The sequence below is a fragment of the Labrus bergylta genome, chromosome 5, assembly GCF_963930695.1.
Source record: "Labrus bergylta chromosome 5, fLabBer1.1, whole genome shotgun sequence".
NCBI classification, from domain to species: Eukaryota; Metazoa; Chordata; class Actinopteri; order Labriformes; family Labridae; genus Labrus; species Labrus bergylta.
Genome location: NC_089199.1, coordinates 34,016,697 through 34,037,816, shown reverse-complemented (window position 1 = coordinate 34,037,816; position 21,120 = coordinate 34,016,697). Strand labels below are relative to the sequence as shown.

The following is a 21,120-nucleotide window of genomic DNA, read 5'->3' as shown; positions in this document are numbered from 1 at the left end:
CTGCCCTCAGGAGCTCTGATAGACCAGGCCAAACACCTGGGCAACCTGAGCTTCAACATCTGGAACAAGATGAAGGACATGGTCTCCTACAGTCCGGTCATTCTGGACCCAAACACTGCTCATCCAGAACTCACCCTGTCTGAAGATCTGACCTGTGTGAGAGGAGCAGAGAAGCAGCAGCTTCCTGATAATCCAGAGAGGATTGAAGATTCCTGGTCTGTCCTGGGCTCTGAGGGCTTTAACTCAGGGACTCACAGCTGGGACGTCCAGGTTGGAGACATTTCATACTGGAGAGTGGGCGTGTCTGTCCAGAGGAAGAGAAACATGGTGTCTGGATTCTGGGGAATAGAGTTACATGAAGGATACGTAGCGGTCTCACCATCAGCTGAATCCACTGTTGTAGTTCAGAAGAAGCCTCAGAGGATCAGAGTGAATCTGGACTGGAACAGAGGAGAGCTGTCGTTCTCTGATCCTGATACTAACACACACATACACACCTTCACACACACCTTCACTGAGACGATGTTTCCATACTTTAGCTTTTTGGATTCGCGGGTACTGTATCTCTTACCTTTAGAAAGCTTCACCGCACCACTGAAGATATTACCTCTGAACGTCTGTGTGACACAACAACATGTCTGAAGTGTGAAGGTGGGGATCAGTTCACAGGGGACCCCTCCTCAGTGGTGTCAGGAGGGAGACCCCCTCAGTGGTGTCAGGAGGGAGACCCCCTCAGTGGTGTCAGGAGGGAGACCCCCTCAGTGGTGTCGGGAGGCTCTTTGTTGAGCGCTGACGGCTCTGAACTTTAATAAATATATTTTGACCATCATCAGGTTCATTATCTTTAGAGATATTCTGAAACTATAACGATCTGCCAACAGATATGTGGATGTTTCATCATTTCATCATTTTAAATTACTTTGAAAACAGCAGCGACTTCGGGTCAGATTTTAAAGATCTTTATTGCCTTCAAAAGCTTCTGTAAATTAATTTTTCAAAATAAATGTCACGTTTTTATGGGACTGTGACGTCATTTAAAAAGATCATAAAGTAGAGTGGGTGCTTGCTCTGCCAAATGTTTATAGCTCCACCTTGTGGTCATTTTGTTTCATTACAGGTTTTTCTACATGCAGCTCAGTGAGAGGAGTTTGTGCAGACAAAATAAAATGTTTAATTATTGGTATAATAAAATATTAACACCAAAGTTTTTAATTTAAATTTTAAGAAGAGTGTAATGTATGTAATACCAGAAAACATGCTTCTGCCTATTTATTCCATCATCATCATTTTGTGTTTGTATCGTCTTCTTTTCCCTGTTACATCATTTACTTTATAACACATTTAACATTTTATACAAGTAGGCTATATCAGTGGTTCCCAAAGGAAGGGTTTGGACCCCCTGGGGGTCGCAAGATGCCCTCCAAAAACAAATTTGAAATGACTTAAAATTGTATATTTCACCAGTTATTGTGAAATAGTCCTTAAGTGAGATTCAAGTTCAAATGAAAGGTTTTAATCTGTTTCCTCTGATCGTTTGAATGTTTTATCTTTGATGCTCATTTTTGTTTTTTTATTTACTTTTTCATTTCTATTATTTGTGGTTCTTTTGTTGTTTATTTCAATTTCAATTTCAATTTCAAAGCTTTATTGTCATAAAGATAAACTTTATTGATCCCCGTGGGGGAAATTTGTGCATTACAGCAGCTCCAGAAAACAGGGGATGGGAATATAAGTATCAAAAATAGAAGTTAAAAATCAACATTTAGTTGTCCAAAAAATAAAAAATCAACATTTAGTTGTACATACAACAGTAGTGCAAGCAAAATAAGAGAGTGTTTCTCATCATCAGGATGCAAAAAAAAATAAGACTATTAAAATACACACACACAAACACATACACACACGCACACACCTACATCCCATTGTTCTCCGTGTAAAATGTCCATAACAGCCTGTAAATTAGGTGCTAATGACTATAATCCCTGAGATATTTCAAATTTAAAACTACAACTAAGGCTAAGCCTGAAGTGCAGTAATGTGCATGAACCAGATCAGCAGTTCAGCAATCTAACAGCTTGTGGTAGGAAGTCTGTTGGTTCTGCCTTTTAAGCTCTGGAACCATTTTCCTGATGGCAGCAGCTCAAAGAAAGCTGTTTTTTATTTTAATCACTGTCTTCCTCACAGTTCTCTTTTTATTTTGATATAGTCATGTGTTAAAAAGTGTTAAATAAATACAGTTTATTATTATTAATATTACCAGTTAATCAAGGATAAGATGCAGGTATTTATAGTCATTATATTTAACTGTTTATTTTGATGATTTAATTATTACCTTGCTTTATTAATCATTTGTTCAGGCCTTTACTTTATTTATTTTATTATAATAAAACCTCGTTGTTATTTTCCTCTCGCTGTGGAGACTCGGTCGAAAGGTCAACATGCAGCTCAAAAATAGAACTGCCTTCTGAACTGTCTACACGACATCTGATTGGCTGAGGATGTTCTCCTGTTTGCTGATTGGCCGGTTGCGAACCCGCCTGCGGAAGGTTCCATTTAACATCCTGCGTGGGGGGAACACCCCGACGTACATCTCCAGTTTAAACAAAGAAAAGCAAACTGTCTTCTAAGTCATAATTCAGTAATTATTACTTTTATTAATGATTATGCGTCACGTGGGGAATGTTTTCGGATAATGAGCGGGAAAGCAGCGTCGTGAACAAACAGTCTCCCCCCCTGCTGGAGGTCGCTCGGTCCGGATGGACTCACACAGACTCTCTGGGAGGAGAAGCAGCCGGATCGATATCACCCACTTTATTCAGACTCTGCTGCAGGTGTCACCTCCTGAGGCTTTTCCCGCTTTACTATTTCCCGCTTCACCTGTCGTGAAAACATGCTGCGCGTGAGAGCGGCCGCGTGCCAGTCTTGGAGGGGGTAGGTACTCAAACCGTCACGAGACTCCTTCACCTGTGACCGCGGTGACATTTACAACGTGTCGGTGAGCTCGTGCTCGTGTCGGTGTCTACCTGCAGCACTTTGATGTTATCAGCAGGTTAATAATGAGTGTTATTAACACGCTGTCAGCTGGGTAACGTGCCTCACACGTTACGTCATGACACCTGACCAGCTGACCAGCTGCACAGACTCATAGTTTATATTTTAATATTGAACACAGTTTAAGTCTCTTTCAGATCAAAATGTTTCTCACACTGTAACATCGACTTTACTGATTTCACTGTTTTTATCTTCTTTTACTTCTTACTTTTATTTATGCTCTTATCTTAACTCCTCTTAAGTTTTAACTTGGTCATTTCTTATCTTACTTTGTCTATTCATGTTTTATATTTATATTTACTTTTTATTTTTATTAATATTATAGTTTTTTTTTTTATCCTTTGACCACTTGTTTACTGCTCTTACCTTCTTATTGCTGCTCTCTTTGATCTCTTTTAGTTTCTTACATCTTTTTAAATCTTTGCTCCTCTTGGTCTCAGCTCGTGTTGTTGGGTTCTTGTGTTGCCTGGGTTCTTATGATGGTTCTTTTGATGGTTCTTATGATGGTTCTAGTGATGGTTCTAGTGATGGTTCTTATGATGGTTCTTATAATGGTTCTTGTGATGGTTCTTGTGATGGTTCTTATGATGGTTCTTATAATGGTTCTTGTGATGGTTCTTGTAATGGTTCTTGTGATGGTTCTTATGATGGTTCTTATGATGGTTCTTATAATGGTTCTTGTGATGGTTCTTGTGATGGTTCTTGTGATGGTTCTTGTGATGGTTCTTATAATGGTTCTTGTGATGGTTCTTATAATGGTTCTTGTGATGGTTCTTGTGATGGTTCTAGTGATGGTTCTTGTGATGGTTCTTGTGATGGTTCTTATGATGGTTCTTGTAATGGTTCTTGTGATGGTTCTGGTGATGGTTCTTATGATGGTTCTTGTGAGGGTTCTTGTGTTTCCTGGGTTCTTGTGATGGTTCTTGTGATGGTTCTTATGATGGTTCTTGTGATGGTTCTTATGATGGTTCTAGTGATGGTTCTTATAATGGTTCTTATGATGGTTCTTGTGATGGTTCTTGTGATGGTTCTTATGATGGTTCTTATAATGGTTCTTATGATGGTTCTTGTGATGGTTCTTATGATGGTTCTTGTGATAGTTCTGGTGATGGTTCTTATGATGGTTCTTGTGTTTCCTGGGTTCTTGTGATGGTTCTTATGATGGTTCTTGTGATGGTTCTTGTAATGGTTCTTGTGATGGTTCTTATGATGGTTCTTGTGATGGTTCTTGTGATGGTTCTTGTGATGGTTCTAGTGATGGTTCTTGTGATGGTTCTTGTGATGGTTCTAGTGATGGTTCTTGTGATGGTTCTTGTGATGGTTCTTATGATGGTTCTTGTGATGGTTCTTATAATGGTTCTTGTGTTTCCTGGGTTCTTGTGATGGTTCTTATGATGGTTCTTGTGATGGTTCTTATGATGGTTCTTATGATGGTTCTTGTGATGGTTCTTATGATGGTTCTTATGATGGTTCTTGTGTTTCCTGGGTTCTTGTGATGGTTCTTATGATGGTTCTTGTGATGGTTCTTATGATGGTTCTTATGATGGTTCTTGTGATGGTTCTTATGATGGTTCTTATGATGGTTCTTGTGATGGTTCTTATGATGGTTCTGGTGATGGTTCTTATGATGGTTCTTGTGATGGTTCTTGTGATGGTTCTTATGATGGTTCTCATGATGGTTCTTGTGATAGTTCTGGTGATGGTTCTTGTGATGGTTCTTGTGTTTCCTGGGTTCTTATGATGGTTCTTGTGATGGTTCTTGATGGTACGGAGCACAGGTGCTGACAGGAAGTGACCAGAGACAGAGCACAGGTGCTGACAGGAAGTGACCAGAGACAGAGCACAGGTGCTGACAGGAAGTGACCAGAGACAGAGCACAGGTGCTGACAGGAAGTGACCAGAGACAGAGCACAGGTGCTGACAGGAAGTGACCAGAGACAGAGCACAGGGTGATGAGTTTGGGTGTGCAAAGTGTTTGATGGTGATTGTGAGACAGAGCAGATGTTTGTTGTCCTGTGACAGCTGTAAAAACTGGACTAACGTATATTTCTATAACGTCCAGATGTTAGTTATCGTTCTCTGTAGGAGGTCGGACTGGACAAGCACAGAACAGTTTGAAGCTGGATCAGATCCTCATTCTGTCGGGGGGGGGGAGAGGAGAGGTATGAGAACACCAATGGTTCCAGCAGCTGCTCCCCCCCCTCCACCCCCCCTCCTCCAGCGACCTTCAGTTTGTTAGTTTAGTCTGAAGAAGTTAATCATACATGAGAGAGAAAAGCTGCCTCACTCTCTGCTGTCAGGGAGCTGGAGGACACGGGGAGAAGACTCTGAACCGCTCTGCACAAAGATTATTTATTTATTTATTTATTAAAGTACAAAGTGACTTTTTCATCTGTTTTTGTTTGACTGACACTCTGAAGCTGAAATAAATCTCAGGTTCACACGGACATCAAGTGGTCGACAATGTTTTATACTTAAACACGTTTTGATACCACACGATTTAAAATGATCAAATCGGGTCCGGATCCGAGGAAAAAAAAATCCCCAAAAGTCTGTATCAATATATCAGTGTAAAGCATCGTACTCGGATACCGTGCCCGAGACCACCTCTTCATGCAGACTCGGGCACGGTATCCGAGTACGATACTTTCCACTGATTAATGTGTACGGTCTGCGGTAGATGATGAACGCTACATGACGTCATTCTACACGGCTCCTGTTGTATCTGCGCCGCACGAGCCCGTTCCCTCCTCTGAGCTGCACGGTGAATGAGGACGCAGGAAGTGGGGTCGATGTTGGCGTCTCAGAAAGAACAAAAACATCCACAGTTAGCAGGAAGGACTCAGTCCGCCAGTGGTTGCCATGGTTACTTCTTCTTTCTGCTGTTTGGCAGATATGCAATTCAAACTGTGTGCATACTGCCCCCTGCTGTATCGAACAGTGAACAAACGCAGCTGTCCTCGGGGAAAGAACGATGTTCCTGATGTGAACACCGACCAGCGGGGGAGGGAGGGGGGAGGCAATCGTGCTCGGGTGCTGTGCCTAGTTTCACAACATGATCTGTTTTCACCAGTATCCTCAGTTTAGATAGAAATCATTAAGCGTTTATATAAACAGTTAGTCTTCAGTTTAAACTTTGAGCAGCTCAGAGGTTCAGTTTATTCATTAAAGGAGTTCAACAACCTGTGTGTGTGTGTGTGTGTGTGTGTGTGTGTGTGTGTGTGTGTGTGTGTGTGTGTGTGTGTGTGTGTGTGTGTGTGTGTGTGTGTGTGTGTGTGTGTGTGTGTGTGTGTGTGTGTGTGTGTGTGTGTGTGTGTGTGTGTGTGTGTGTGTGTGTGTGTGTGTGTGTGTGTGTGTGTGTGTGTGTAGGTTGAGAACGTTCCCGTGTGCGGCCGTGGAGGTGAAGAACGAGCCGATCCTGGGCTTCAAAGAGGGCAGTGCAGAGAGAGCAGAGCTGCTGAAGGTTTCTATCTGTCTCACTCTCACACTCTGTCATTCTCCCTGAAGTTTACCTTTTCATTTCATCTCCTGCTCTGGATTCAATCGTTTCAGGCGTTGGACGGTCTGAAGGGGACGACGGAGGAGATCCCGTGCGTGGTCGGAGACGAACATGTGTGGACCAAAGACGTCAGATATCAGTTATCTGTGAGTCACAGAATGTCTGCTGCACGAGGATCCTCTGCTGACATTAAGTCTGTTCCTATGACAGAGTACTCGGGCTGCATTAAAGAAACATAATCAGATTTACACTTTTACATTTACACTAGTTCCCTTTTTTTTTAACTTAAAAAGTTGGCTGCGTCTTACACACTGGTGCGATCGATAAAACAGAATTAAATGCGCGCACACACACACACACACACACACACACACACTGTCATTCCCGCAGCCGGCACCATCACACACTGCACGCGAGGTGAGGCGATTATTCCTCCCTGTTTATTGAGTAGTTCAAGTTCAAGTTATCTTTATTAGTCAAATGCACAACAGAACAGGCAAAGCAGTCATAGCTGGCAATGAAATGTTTGTGTTCCAAGCTCTCCTTAACAATGCAAAAAATAAAAAATAAATCGCACGCTGAGCTGGGGAACACAGCGACCCGTCTGGCTCCTCCCTCTCTCCTGCTGTTAAAGCAGACAGTGTCATACTGTTCAGTCAGTAAAACTTCTCTTCTGATTGAAAGTTAACGGGTGGCCAGCGGAGTCGTGCAGCATGAGCACGGCGCACAACGATATTCAATCTGTTATTAAACCCCAAACGACTTTTCCTCGTAATTTAACGACTTTATTCTCGACGTCTCTGATTCGTTCTGCTGCCCTGATGCTCTGTCATCACACGCATGTTGATGAATATTTTAAAATTGTTTAAAGTTTTATTAAAGAATCTCCCACTCATTGACTTCTTCTTTTTTCTGTCTCGTAGCCGTTCAACCACTCGCACAAAGTGGCGAAGTTCTGTTACGCAGATGAGGTAAGATGTTGCTCGGGTGGACACGGCGCCTCACTGAGGTCGTTGTCCTGATGTGATATGTGAGTGTCGGTCTGAAAGAACGACCTCTGACCCCGGCTGTTTTTTTTGTTGTTGTTTTTTTCCAGGCGCTCATCAACAAAGCTATCCTGGCGTCTGTGGCGGCGAGGAAAGAGTGGGACCTGAAGCCCGTCCAGGACCGAGCCCAGATCCTCTTCAAGGCAGCCGACGTCATCAGTGGACCCAAGAGGGCGGAAATCCTCGCCAAGACCATGATCGGACAGGTAGACGAGACGCAGGGCAAACTAACCGCAGAGGTTTAGTTTACAGGTCAGGGTTAAATCTGTAACTCCTCCCCTTCAGTCGTTTGAAGAGAGAGAGAGAGAGAGCTTTAGTTTTTTATAAGTTTGAACCTTACAAACCGATCTCAGCTAGCATGTTATAAATAGCCACTGCCTATAGTCGTCATGGTAACAGATGAACACTCAAACACATACTCCACATGCTAACAGTTAGCTAACAACGGGCTGTAGTCGTCATGGTAACAGATGAACACTCAAACACATACTCCACATGCTAACAGTTAGCTAACAACGGGCTGTAGTCGTCATGGTAACAGATGAATACACAAACACATACTCCACATGCTAACAGTTAGCTAACAATGGGCTGTAGTCGTCATGGTAACAGATGAATACACAAACACATACTCCACATGCTAACAGTTAGCTAACAACGGGCTGTAGTCGTCATGGTAACAGATGAACACTCAAACACATACTCCACATGCTAACAGTTAGCTAACAACGGGCTGTAGTCGTCATGGTAACAGATGAACACTCAAACACATACTCCACATGCTAACAGTTAGCTAACAACGGGCTGTAGTCGTCATGGTAACAGATGAATACACAAACACATACTCCACATGCTAACAGCTAGCTAACAATGGGCTGTAGTCGTCATGGTAACAGATGAACACTCAAACACATACTCCACATGCTAACAGTTAGCTAACAACGGGCTGTAGTCGTCATGGTAACAGATGAATACACAAACACATACTCCACATGCTAACAGTTAGCTAACAATGGGCTGTAGTCGTCATGGTAACAGATGAATACACAAACACATACTCCACATGCTAACAGTTAGCTAACAACGGGCTGTAGTCGTCATGGTAACAGATGAACACTCAAACACATACTCCACATGCTAACAGTTAGCTAACAACGGGCTGTAGTCGTCATGGTAACAGATGAACACTCAAACACATACTCCACATGCTAACAGTTAGCTAACAACGGGCTGTAGTCGTCATGGTAACAGATGAATACACAAACACATACTCCACATGCTAACAGTTAGCTAACAACGGGCTGTAGTCGTCATGGTAACAGATGAATACACAAACACATACTCCACATGCTAACAGTTAGCTAACAACGGGCTGTAGTCGTCATGGTAACAGATGAACACTCAAACACATACTCCACATGCTAACAGTTAGCTAACAACGGGCTGTAGTCGTCATGGTAACAGATGAATACACAAACACATACTCCACATGCTAACAGTTAGCTAACAACGGGCTGTAGTCGTCATGGTAACAGATGAACACTCAAACACATACTCCACATGCTAACAGTTAGCTAACAACGGGCTGTAGTCGTCATGGTAACAGATGAACACTCAAACACATACTCCACATGCTAACAGTTAGCTAACAACGGGCTGTAGTCGTCATGGTAACACCACCTTTAGAGGGCGCCTGAAAGCAGCAAACTGAAGTCCAACATGTTGAAGCTTTCGTCTCTGTCCCGTTTGTGTTTCAGGGTAAGACGGTGGTCCAGGCTGAAATCGACGCTGCTGCAGAGCTGATCGACTTCTTCAGATTTAACGCCAAACACGCCGTGGAGCTGGAGAAAACTCAGCCGTTAGACGCTGACGGGAGCACGAACACGATGTTATATCGAGGTCTGGAGGTAAGAACAAAAAGATTTAAATGTAAATGTCTTTTTATTTCACTAACGCCGGTTCGTGTTCCGTTAAACCCGGAGTGTTTTAAGATAAAGTTTGTTTTTATTCTCGTGATAATTCACGTTTAAATCTGTCGCTTCTTTTTCTTTCAGGGGTTCGTGGCGGCCGTCGCTCCTTTCAACTTCACCGCTATTGGTGGAAACCTGGCAGGTACCCCGGCTCTGATGGTGAGTTCAGGACACCTGGGATTCTTCTGTCTCCAATCACTCTGTTAGCTACGTAACTTTTGTTTACCTGCCACCGTGGCCGGGAGGTTGAGGTAATTCATACACTGCATCGCTGCAGAATCGTCCACATGGCGTTTTTTAAAATGTATTATTTTTAAGTGAAAGGAGTTTGCTCGCCAGTTTTTCCAACGGATCTGAATATTATAATCTGATGGCGGCAGCTGTCGACCAGCAAGTCGTGTGTTCTGGGCGCTAAAATAACGGTTCTTATCTGTTGAGTCTGTTGTCTTTGTAGAGAGTTACGTAAAAGGAAGTGTAACGACGTAACGGGAAGTGTAACGACGTAACGGGAAGTGTAACGAAGTAACGGGAAGTGTAACGAAGTAACGGGAAGTGTAACGAAGTAACGGGAAGTGTAACGAAGTAACGGGAAGTGTAACGACGTAACGGGAAGTGTAACGGCGTAACGGGAAGTGTAACGACATAACAGGAAGTGTAACGACGTAACGGGAAGTGTAATGACGTAACAGGAAGTTTAACAGGAAGTGTAACAACGTAACCGGAAGTGTAACGACATAACAGGAAGTGTAACGACGTAACGGGAAGTGTAATGACGTAACAGGAAGTTTAACAGGAAGTGTAACAACGTAACGGGAAGTGTAACGACATAACAGGAAGTGTAACGACGTAACGGGAAGTGTAATGACGTAACAGGAAGTTTAACAGGAAGTGTAACAACGTAACCGGAAGTGTAACGACATAACAGGAAGTGTAACGACATAACAGGAAGTGTAACGACGTAACGGGAAGTGTAACAACATAACAGGAAGTGTAATGACATAACAGGAAGCGTGCGTGCATTTTTCTCTGACTCAGCGGAGCTGCTGGTTTGTTTCAGGGAAACGTGGTTCTGTGGAAACCCAGCGACACCGCCATGTCTGCCAGCTACGCCGTCTACAAAGTCCTGAGGGAGTCCGGTCTGCCTCCAAACATCGTCCAGTTTCTACCAGCTGATGGTCCCGTGTTCGGAGACGCCGTCACCTCCTCTCAGCACCTGGCCGGCATCAACTTCACCGGCAGTGTTCCGTAAGCACATTTCTTTAGTACAGTGTTTTTACAAACGTGGTTTCTGGGTTCATAGAAACTTTTGAAGTGACACTCTGAGACCTTGATTCAAAACGATGAAGCACAAAGAGAGCGCTTAGTGTTACCATAGATGAATACACGGATAGATGCGTCTCTGAAATGTGAATGGAAAACAGCCGGTACTAAAATGATCAAACCTTAGGACTCTGCAGTGTTTCTCCCGGATCAGCTGAGCCGACAGCCTTCATCGAAAGAATATTTTGGTGCCATAAAGACCTCCATTCTCTACCAGTTAAAGCCCTTACGCACCAAGGAGATCGTCGGCCGTTGGTGAGCGGTCGCCGTCCTAGTTTTTGCGGTGGGTCTGGCTCCGTCGCTACCTGTTGGCCCCTGTCGGTCTTTTTGTGATTGGCTCTGATTGGCTGTTGGGAGGTTTAATTTCTCTCCTCTCAGGTTCAGTAAAGCCTCTTGAGCATGTCTCTGTAGTCTCCATGCTTTCACCCATTAGTGCTGTTTCTCCTTATTTGTCTCCTCCTCCTCTTCTTTTATTTTTCCACTAAAAGACCAAGAGCTGGCAACGCCAGCGCCATTTTGAACTTTTTATCAGAAATTATTCTCCATTAGTAGACGACCTATAATACGAGTGGTGACCGACAGCGGTGTCTCGTATCATAACAATGGACTACCGCCCCCTGCTGGCATGGAGAGTTATTTCCTCTCACACATGAGCAGAACGAGGTGATTGGCCGTCGGCTGGAGTTTTTGCGGTGTGTTCAAGTGCAACTTTTTGGACACTAGAAAAATTTGGCCAAGAAGACGTTGAATAAAAGCAGAATTTAAAAAAAGAGACGCATGATAAGAGAGACCGTATTCTTTACTAATGGTGGAGTTTGATAGATATCTGTTCTGGTTCCACCTCTTCAGGGATTATTTGCTTTCATACTGTAACGGGAAAATATAGAGGACACTTTTCATAAGCATGGTCTTTACAGGAAGAATATACGACTTTTTGATCCAGCAGGTGTCGCCCTTGAGCTCCAGCATGAAACCAAAACAACTCGCGCTGCATTGTTGTGTTAGCATGCTAATGCTAGTGATCTTTATTATGCTGGTATCTTCACACTGCATGTAAATTTACCTGAAATGAGCGTGATCTAGAAACACAGTTAAGCAGTGAGTACAGTATGTTATTCTTCTTTTCTCTAGTCCCTCAATTAAACAACTTTTATACACGAGGGGAGGAGTCAGCCGGCCGTCCAGGCGATGTAAACAAAGTGAAGATAGGACTCTGAAAACATCACAGACAGTGGGACTCGGGTGTTACACCCTTTGTAGACAGTCATGACTCACAGAGTTATTTTCAGAGGATAGACTTGATTTGTGAAAAGAAAAATCAATCATGAAAAATCACATATGAAGACTTTAAAGGAAATCTAAGTTATTAAATAATCTCTCTTAAAGATGTTTAAAAATCTGTTTTCTGTTTTCAGGACGTTCAAGCGTCTTTGGAAGCAGGTGGCACAGAACCTGGACACGTACAAGAACTTCCCTCGACTGGCTGGAGGTGAGAGAGAGAGAGAGAGAGAGAGAGAGAGAGACACCTGTAGGGGGCGCTGTTCTTTGTAAATGTGTTCAAACAGACCGTATCTATGGCGAGATCACAGGCTCCTCCTCTGAGAGCTGCATTTACTGATCCTCGTGTTCTGTGAACATTTTCAGAGTGCGGCGGGAAGAACTTCCACTTTGTCCACAAGTCAGCGGACGTAGAGAGCGTGGTGAAGGGGACGATCCGCTCGGCGTTTGAGTATGGCGGTCAGAAGTGTTCCGCCTGCTCCAGGATGTACGTAGCTGACAGCGTGTGGCCGCAGATCAAACAGCAGCTGCTCGCCATCCACAAGAACATCACAGTGGGAGACGTGAGTCAGACACTCAACAGGGCGACGTCTACGCTCGTAAACCTGGCGGGGCATCGGATAGCTTAGCGGTCATGACGTGCACATCATGTACTGAGGCTAACCCAGCGGGCGGGGGTTCTAACCCGACCTCTCTCTCCTCCTAACACTGGGCGTGTTTTATTTCCTCTTCCTTAAATTTAAGACTCCCCTGAAACACCTTGTTAGCTGATGATTTCATTAAATATTAAATTATTTCTTCATCCGTTTTTTCTCCTTCAGCCTGTGGAGGACTTCAGCACCTTTTTCTCGGCTGTGATCGACGAGAAGGTGAGTTCATCTCCTGCAGTCTTTAGTAAACTGTCATCGACTGTATCTCATCGTCTGTTTCCTCCTGCAGTCATTCGCTCGCAATAAGAGATGGCTCGACCTCGCCAAGTCCTCCCCTAACCTAAAAGTCATTGCTGGCGGTAACTGTGACGACAGTAAGGGGTTACTTTGTGGAGCCGACCATCATTGAGACCACGGACCCGCAGGAAGCCATCATGCACGAGGTGACCAACTTTTTTTTTTTTTTACAGGCCGGTTTTATCTGGATCAAACCGTTTGAACAAGTGGACCCTGCTGTTGAAAAATCAGACCAATGCGGAAGTGCAAAAAACTGCAGTTCCTCCAGTGTCCACTAGAGTCTGTCTCCTGCAGTGAGTCAGTCCTCATAGAGCTGTATGTTAAAATGTCCAACTTTACAGCTGCAGTTCCTCCAGTGTCCACTAGAGTCTGTCTCCTGCAGTGAGTCAGTCCCCATAGAGCTCTATGTTAAAATGTCCAACTTTACAGCTGCAGTTCCTCTAATGTCCACTAGAGTCTGTCTCCTGCAGTGAGTCAGTCCCCATAGAGCTCTATGTTAAAATGTCCAACTTTACAGCTGCAGTTCCTCCAGTGTCCACTAGAGTCTGTCTCCTGCAGTGAGTCAGTCCCCATAGAGCTCTATGTTAAAATGTCCAACTTTACAGCTGCAGTTCCTCCAGTGTCCACTAGAGTCTGTCTCCTGCAGTGAGTCAGTCCTCATAGAGTCAGCATTTCCAGTATGGATACGGCTGCTGTTTGGCTTCATAACTCCTCTCCAGAAACCGATGGGTGATGTCACAAAGGCTACGTCCATGTTTTATTCAGACTGTGATGAGGACTTGTTGGTGACCTCATACTCTGTGTCGTGCAGGAGATCTTCGGGCCGGTCCTGTCGGTTTACGTTTATCCTGAGAACAAGTACAAAGAGGTGCTGCACCTGATCGACAACACGTCGCCGTACGCCCTGACGGGAGCCGTGTTCGCTCAGGACCAGTAAGACGTGATTATAAACACATGCATGTTTACAGGATGTGTGAGCCCCTGGTTTCTCCCCCTAGTGTCACCCCCGTGTCTCCTCAGGGTGTCGCACACTTACTTGAACTCTGGGAGGAAAGCAGGGTTCCCTTTTGAAGTGTCCAAAACATTTTTAACTGTGTGTGTGTGTGCGTGTGTGTGTGTGTGTGTGTTGCAGGACTGTGATCGACGAGGCAGCTAAAGTGCTCAGAAACGCTGCTGGGAACTACTACGTCAACGATAAATCCACCGGCTCCATTGTGGCTCAGCAACCATTTGGGGGCGCCAGAGCTTCAGGTAAGAGTTTACTCTAAACAACACCACACTGATTATAACACACACACACTCCTCTCCTCTCTTCTCCTCCCCTCCCCTCGCCTTCTCTCCTCTCCCCTCACCTCCTCTCCTCTCTCCTCTCTTCTCTTCTCCTCTACTCTCCTCTCCTCTCCTCCCTCCTCTCCTCTCCTCTCCTCCCCTCCTCTCCCCTCACCTCCTCTCCTCCTCCTCTCTCTTCTCTTCTCTTCTCTTTTCCTCTCATCTCCTCTCCCTCCCTCCTCTCTCCTCTCCTCTCCTCTCCTCTTCCCCTCTCCTCTCCTCTCCTCTCCTCTCCTCACCCCCCCCGAGAGATGTTCACTCTCCTCTTCTCTTTAAGGGACCAACGACAAACCCGGCGGTCCTCACTACGTCCTCAGGTGGACGTCTCCGCAGGTGGTGAAGCAGACCCACGTCCCCCTCACAGACTGGAAGTACCCCTACATGGGCTGAGAGAGAGTCCGGTCCTGCAGCCAATCAGAGCCCGTCCCGTCCCCCTTGCACTGAACCTGGACGAATGTATTTGAGTGGTGAGAGCGTCTTCCATGCTTCCTGAGCGTCCTGAATTCTTAATCACTGAAACTCATCACAGCCATTTTAGAATCCTAATTATCAAAGTTTTATTTTAATAATACGATTAAAACTCAGAAGATTTGTTCATAGTACGGAAGCCCTGAGCGGACAAACATCCAAACATTTGACTTCCTCTGTTTACGAGTAATTTAAGGTCGTTTAATTTGGATCGTCTTCTACGAGCTGCAGCACGATTGTCGAGCGCTAAGGTCAAAGTTCAAGAAGTCGCTTTCCGACATCGATCATTTACTGTTTAAAAAATGAACAGACATCGTACCGTCTGAAAACTCCTCAGGTTGATGTTTGTCCTCTCCGTGCTTCCTCACAGATCCTTTAATGAAACATGTTTAAGGTCAATGTTGAGTGTACCGTCCCTTTAAATAATAATAATAATGTTTGTTAGTTTAACCACGAGAAGAATCTCTAACGTCGTGAATCGATGTAAATAACAGTCGGGTTGTTTACTCCTCGTGCTGTCTTCGTCTTTTCTGCTGTGACAGACAAAAAGCCTTTATTAGACTCCTCCCCCTCTGGCTCCGCTGATATCCCGTCTCGCCGCTGTAACGCCTCTGTTACGACCTCTGAACACAGTACGGGGGGGGGGGGGGGGGGGGGGGGGTGGGGGGGGTTACTTCATCCATCCATTATGCATACAGATGGAAGGTGAGACGTCACAGGGGCGTTAACACGGCGGTCTGAACAGGGCTACATGCTGCTCTGTAACGCCATGGCGAGCTGTGAAACCGACCTGATCACTGGACGCAGAGGACCTCATGATGTTTTTAAAGTCGTCTGTTTTGTATTTTAAATCTTGAGCTGAACCAGCCTGCCTTAGAGACTCTGCAAATCAAGGAGGTTAATCTTTCAATAATATAAATTATTTTAATCTAAATCTGTGTTCTGGATTCTTTTTTTACACTCCAAAAACTCAAATCCTAAAAGTGTATTTGTCTTAAAGTCAGGGTTGTTGATTTCCTCCACTTCTTCAGATTCTGGTGGAAATTGTCTTTAGGTCCTGACAGAAATGAATAACTCATGTTCTCTGAAAAGGAACAAAGAGAATCCATCATGTGTATCAGTTTGTAAGTCTGTAAAAACTTCAACCAATGTCTGCCATGAGGTACCAATCTGATGAACCAATCACACGACCCTCCCTGTCTCCCTGCTCACTCTCTACCTCTTACCTGCTCTAGCTCACACTCAAAGCTCGTCACCGATGACTTTAGGAGTTTAAACTGAGAGTTTACTGACCGCTGAATGAGACATGAGACGACGTAGTTTCTACACAATGACAGAGATGAGCTGAGGTCCACTGAGGGACGGCGCTCGTGCATTTAAGTGAGGGGGGCGTGGCTTAAGAGGGGAGCACAGAGGGTGGGGGGGTGTAGACGGTACATTGAGGGAATGCTAGTTTTCAAAAACTTTATTTTAAGTAGATAATTATTTCAGCACATTAAAAAAAAAGCATTTATTGGTGGCGCTGATGGCGTAGTGGTTAGTGTGTACGCCTCATGTACAGAGGCTGTAGTTCAAATCCGACCTGTAGTTCCTATCCTGCATGTCTTTCCCCTCTCTCTCTCTCTCTCTCTCTCCGACTTCTTACTCGACCCACTGTCTTGTCTCTTTTCAAGGCACAGTTAAAAAAAACTAACAACTTCATCATCTAATAAATCCGTCCCCACTTTTTCTGATCAGTTGATGTCACTTGTTGTGTCCATGTGTGATCAGCAGAGGGCGCTGAAGCATCACCAACGTTCTACTTTCAGTTTCCTCTCACAATAAGGAATGTCCACAGTGACACGGTCCACACACCTCCAGCTACAGTCAGGTCACAGTTTATTACCAGGTGTGAGTTTCTCTCTCGGTCTGCGGTGACATGAGAGAAGTTTCAGTGTTTTAATAAGAGCGTCTCCTCCCTGAGCGGTTAAAAAAACAGAGAGAAAATGAATCTTGAGATCTTATTTTGGGGCTTTTTATGCCTTTATTCAGAGACAGGAGAGAGTCAGGAATCTGAGGAGAGAGAGAGAGAGAGAGAGTGTGGATTGAGATGTGGGAATGGAGCAACGGGTCGGATTCAAACCCGGGGCCGCCAGCCCACCTTTATATTAGCCATGTGAGAAGTTGTCACTGGTTTATTCAGAGTATTCGGGTCAGAGGAGAGATTCTATGACGTGATGAATCTGTCCTGTCTTATGCAGAGTCTTTAAAGGAGCAGTCTGTAACTTAAAATGTGTACTGCAGTCTAAATTCTAAACATCATAGAGAGCTGCCCCCCCCCTCCCTCCTCTCTAGAGTCACTCAGGTCACCATGTGGTGGACTCTGAAGCTTCAGTGTTTATCCAGCTCTGCATGGGTCTGTAAACCTTTCTGTGTTCTAACCTCTCTCCATTTTTCAAAAGCATCTCCAATATTGATCCTAGTTTGAGCACGTTTCTGCTCGTGGAGCTTATTAGAAACATGCAGAGGCTTTTTAGGTCGGGTACAATCACTTCTATCTGAACCACTTCTCTTGACCGCTTCCATCGCTGCAACACCTGTTGACCTGATAACTGCTCTCATATCTGACAAACAGAGGGGCGTCCAAAACGGTCGTGTGGGGGCGTGTCTTAAAGCGCCTACCTTCTCTGGTCCAAACAAATCCAGAGCATTCAGGAGCAGAATCTAAAGTTAGAAGGAGGACATACTGGCTGCTGCATTGTTGTCAGAGAAGCCAGCACTTCAACATAGCATGTTTCCTTAATGATCAGATAGTAAGATACCTTTATCATCTCACTCTCTACACAGCTCACTGATTGGACCTTTAGAGTTTAATTCTGGTGAATCCCAGACCTCATAATTTAGTTTCAGTAACAGTCAGAGGTCATTTCTCTTTATTCTCTTCTCTTCTTTCATGTTATCTAGTCCTCCTTGTTCTTAGTATCACTTCTCCCACACGTTTTTTTCTGAACATGATTTAAAACTCGTCAGGCTGATTTTCAGTCCAGATATGAAAATATTTTATAATATGACTTTGTGGTTTTTGGCTGGTGGCCTTGGGACTTCTTCATTCTGAGGTAGGGTGATGTCACTCGATTTCACTTCTCAGTTTATCTTCTCTCTGCTGTCATCAGACCTTTCTAAATGTCATCTGAGATATACGAGTACGTTCATGTGGACACAAATACACAAATACAAACCCACACAATTTCCCTTCGCCTGTCGGTGTTCCCCTTTCAGAGCTGAGCGCTGCTTCCCTTTCAAAGTTTGACATTTCCTCATCACTTCAAGGGTTTCCCAAAGTCACTGTAAATATGACAGTTTGAAGCCTGAGCGACGTCACCCCATCTGTTCCTGCAGGGGGCGCTGGAGCTGAGGCGGGTTTTAAACCTCCTGACAAACCGTTACACCGCGCCCACCTGTCAATCAGGTCAGCTACACGCCTTATTGTGAATAACTCTTATCCTTCATCAAATCAAAACTGATGAGTCATCAAAACATTCACCCCCCGTACAGTGTGTGTCCATCCAGACATGAGCTAATCACACCTATTTGGTTTTTTGAACCAGGCTGTAAACATGTTCATCTCTGCTGTAAAAACAGGCTTTTTAGAATGGGTGTGTATGTGACTTCCTGTGCTTCTGCAGCCAGCCTCTAGTGGACACTCCAGGAACTGCAGGATTTTACACTTCTGCCTCAGCTTCATGTTTCAACACTGGAGGTTGCCCCTGTCACTTTCTTGAGTTTGTGTTGTATGATAAACTTCATGAATCAAAAGGTAATGTGAACGACGAGCAGCTCAACAGCAAGAGAAGGGTTGAGTAATTAAACTATTATCACCTTACGTCTGAGACGCCCTGTGATTTCATTCACTCTGATGAAATAGCTGTGTTTTAGTAGGTGGATTAACGACAGGTGTGGCTCCAATCTGTCTTCTTCTATACGCAGCAAACACTGCCGGCTCTCAGGGCTTGAAGCTGCTAATCAGTCAAAAAGACACTAAAGCTGTTTTCACATCTGCACTCCTAAAATCCTCCTGACCTGGTTGTTTACACATGCACCTCACAGCAGGAGACTATCACTGTCAGACGGGGGGGATGAGAGAATATGTGTGTTTGTATCAATGCTGCGTGAAGTTGAAGAGAATCTCAATGTGAAGTAAAGAGAGGAGAAGAACATCCTGGAGAACAGGAAACATGCAGCAGCAGGTTGATTAGAGCACGGAGATGGTAGAGGTGGCGTGCAGACAGTCTATGGTCGTGCAGCGATCACAGGGAATAAAGGTCACCACCCCCTCCCACTGGCCCCTCCCACTGGCCCCTCCCACTGGCTCCAGGTGAATTCTCCTGATTATATCCTGCTGTGTTCTCACATCAGCTCACTCTGACTTTCTGCAAGATAAATACGAGGAGGCTGGAGGAGAAACTCAGAGTGAAGAGAGAAACATTCAGATGTTTGAGTGATCACATGACGCTCAGAGTGAAGAGAGAAACATTCAGATGTTTGAGTGATCACATGACGCTCAGAGTGAAGAGAGAAACATTCAGATGTTTGAGTGATCACATGACGCTCAGAGTGAAGAGAGAAACATTCAGATGTTTGAGTGATCACATGACGCTCAGACTGAGAACACTTCAGGAGGTTTAGTGAGAGAGTGAACGAGTCTTAATTCATGTTAATTCACCCCTAACTGCTCTGCAGAGCAAACAGCATCTCAGTGAACGCTACGATCTCCGTGCCAGATGTTTTCAGGAATCAGATGTAAAAACAGCTGTACTGCTCTACATCGTCACGTTGTTTCACTCAGACGCCACAAAATATATAAAATCATAAGAAAACGTTCTGTAATCAACCTGCGACCACGTCAGATCACGAGGTTCTTAATATTTAAGCAGATATAAATCATTCATGTGGCTTCATGTCATTGGCTCTGACTGAACGCATCAGGTGAGGACGACACAGGTGAGGACACACAGGGAAGCTGGAAACTCCGACTTTGAATGTCAACAGAACAGCGACAGCACTTCCTTTATGAGATGATGTCATCAGACGACCTGATCAAGGTGTGCTCTCTCTAATTACTGACATCACAAACAAAACAATTAGAAGAGAACTACACACACACACATACACACACACACATACATCACACACAAACTGATTAAAAGATGAAGTGAATCTGGAAAAACCCGAGACAAAGACATATTGTGCGTGTGTGTGTGTATTTGTTTTCCATAATTATGCAAAATGAATGTGCGTCACTGTGTTTGTATATTGTGTGTGTGTGCAGCCTCGAGTCGGGGACACCGCAGAGACCTGAAATAGGACATCCATACATTTTGTTTTCCAGTGACAACAAGTGACTTTGGTTTCTCGACTCATTCATCTCGTTATGCTGAGATAAAAACAACTGGTTTAACTTTCACTCTTTGTCGTCAGATCTCCAGAAATGAACTTGTGATCTCGAGGTGATCACAGAAAAAAGTCGAGATCTTGAAATGACACATCGTCGTCATCATGTGAATACAGAACATCAAAGGTGTTGAAATGTGTCCTCTTATGGCCTCCGTACTTTACAACATAAATCTTAATCATGTCCAACAACAACTTGCTTTTTCATGAATGTCTGAATAATAAACATGGTAGTAAACATAGTGTGTTTTTAACAGAGCAGCAGAGTCTTCACAGCGTGAGAGGAGAGAGAGAGAGAGAGAGAGAGAGAGAGAGAGAGAGAGAGAGAGAGAGAGAGAGAGAGAGAGAGAGGAGGGAGAGGGGGAAAGTGAAAACACTGATGTTGCAACACGTGGTAAAGTACGCTGACACAGAAATAATGTTGTTGTTCCAGAGACGAGAGAGACAGAGTGAAATCATCTGCACTCCAGAAAGGAAACAGAACCACTGTAAAGTCCAGAGAGAGAGAGAGAGAGAGAGAGAGAGAGAGAGAGAGGGAGAGAGAGAGAGAGAGAGAGAGAGAGAGAGGGGGGGAAAGTGAAAGAGAGAACAGAAAACAGAGGAACTTTTTGAAAGATGTCGTCTCTGAAGATTTTCCCTGAAGCAGTTTGGACAGCAGCTTCCCTTTCTACTGAAACAGAACTTGTGATGTCATCAGCCTGAAATAAATCACCATAATCAACATAAATGTTGAAGGATAGACTAACGATGGTTTTCCATACTTCCTGTTTCACTCCTCAAGA

The 21,120-nt window shown here is 44.4% G+C and overlaps 2 protein-coding genes and 1 long non-coding RNA gene across 3 annotated transcripts in view; all 3 read left to right on the top strand.

Annotated features, from left to right (window-relative positions):
- Nucleotides 1–1,017, top strand: part of LOC136179316 (nuclear factor 7, brain-like) — a 3,402-nt gene extending 2,385 nt beyond the window's left edge. The window contains exon 2 of the mRNA XM_065955486.1: nt 1–1,017. This exon is cut by the window's left edge and continues 659 nt beyond it. Within this exon, the coding sequence (XP_065811558.1) occupies nt 1–642 (642 nt within the window). The 3' untranslated portion in view covers nt 643–1,017.
- A 1,622-nt stretch (nt 1,018–2,639) lies between these two features.
- On the top strand, nt 2,640–15,842 carry aldh4a1 (aldehyde dehydrogenase 4 family, member A1). Its single transcript, XM_065955485.1, is given in 16 exon segments — nt 2,640–2,931; nt 6,421–6,514; nt 6,604–6,696; nt 7,474–7,521; nt 7,647–7,802; nt 9,354–9,503; nt 9,651–9,725; nt 10,624–10,811; nt 12,302–12,375; nt 12,531–12,727; nt 12,986–13,033; nt 13,104–13,193; nt 13,195–13,257; nt 13,923–14,044; nt 14,244–14,362; nt 14,718–15,842. Coding segments are annotated over 16 exon segments (1,671 nt in total). The 5' UTR covers nt 2,640–2,890; the 3' UTR covers nt 14,831–15,842.
- LOC136179315 (uncharacterized) lies at nt 2,938–6,419 on the top strand. The gene is made up of 2 exons (XR_010666476.1): nt 2,938–4,897; nt 5,000–6,419. It is a non-coding gene; the product is annotated as an uncharacterized lncRNA (long non-coding RNA).
- Nucleotides 15,843–21,120: the final 5,278 nt, after the last annotated feature.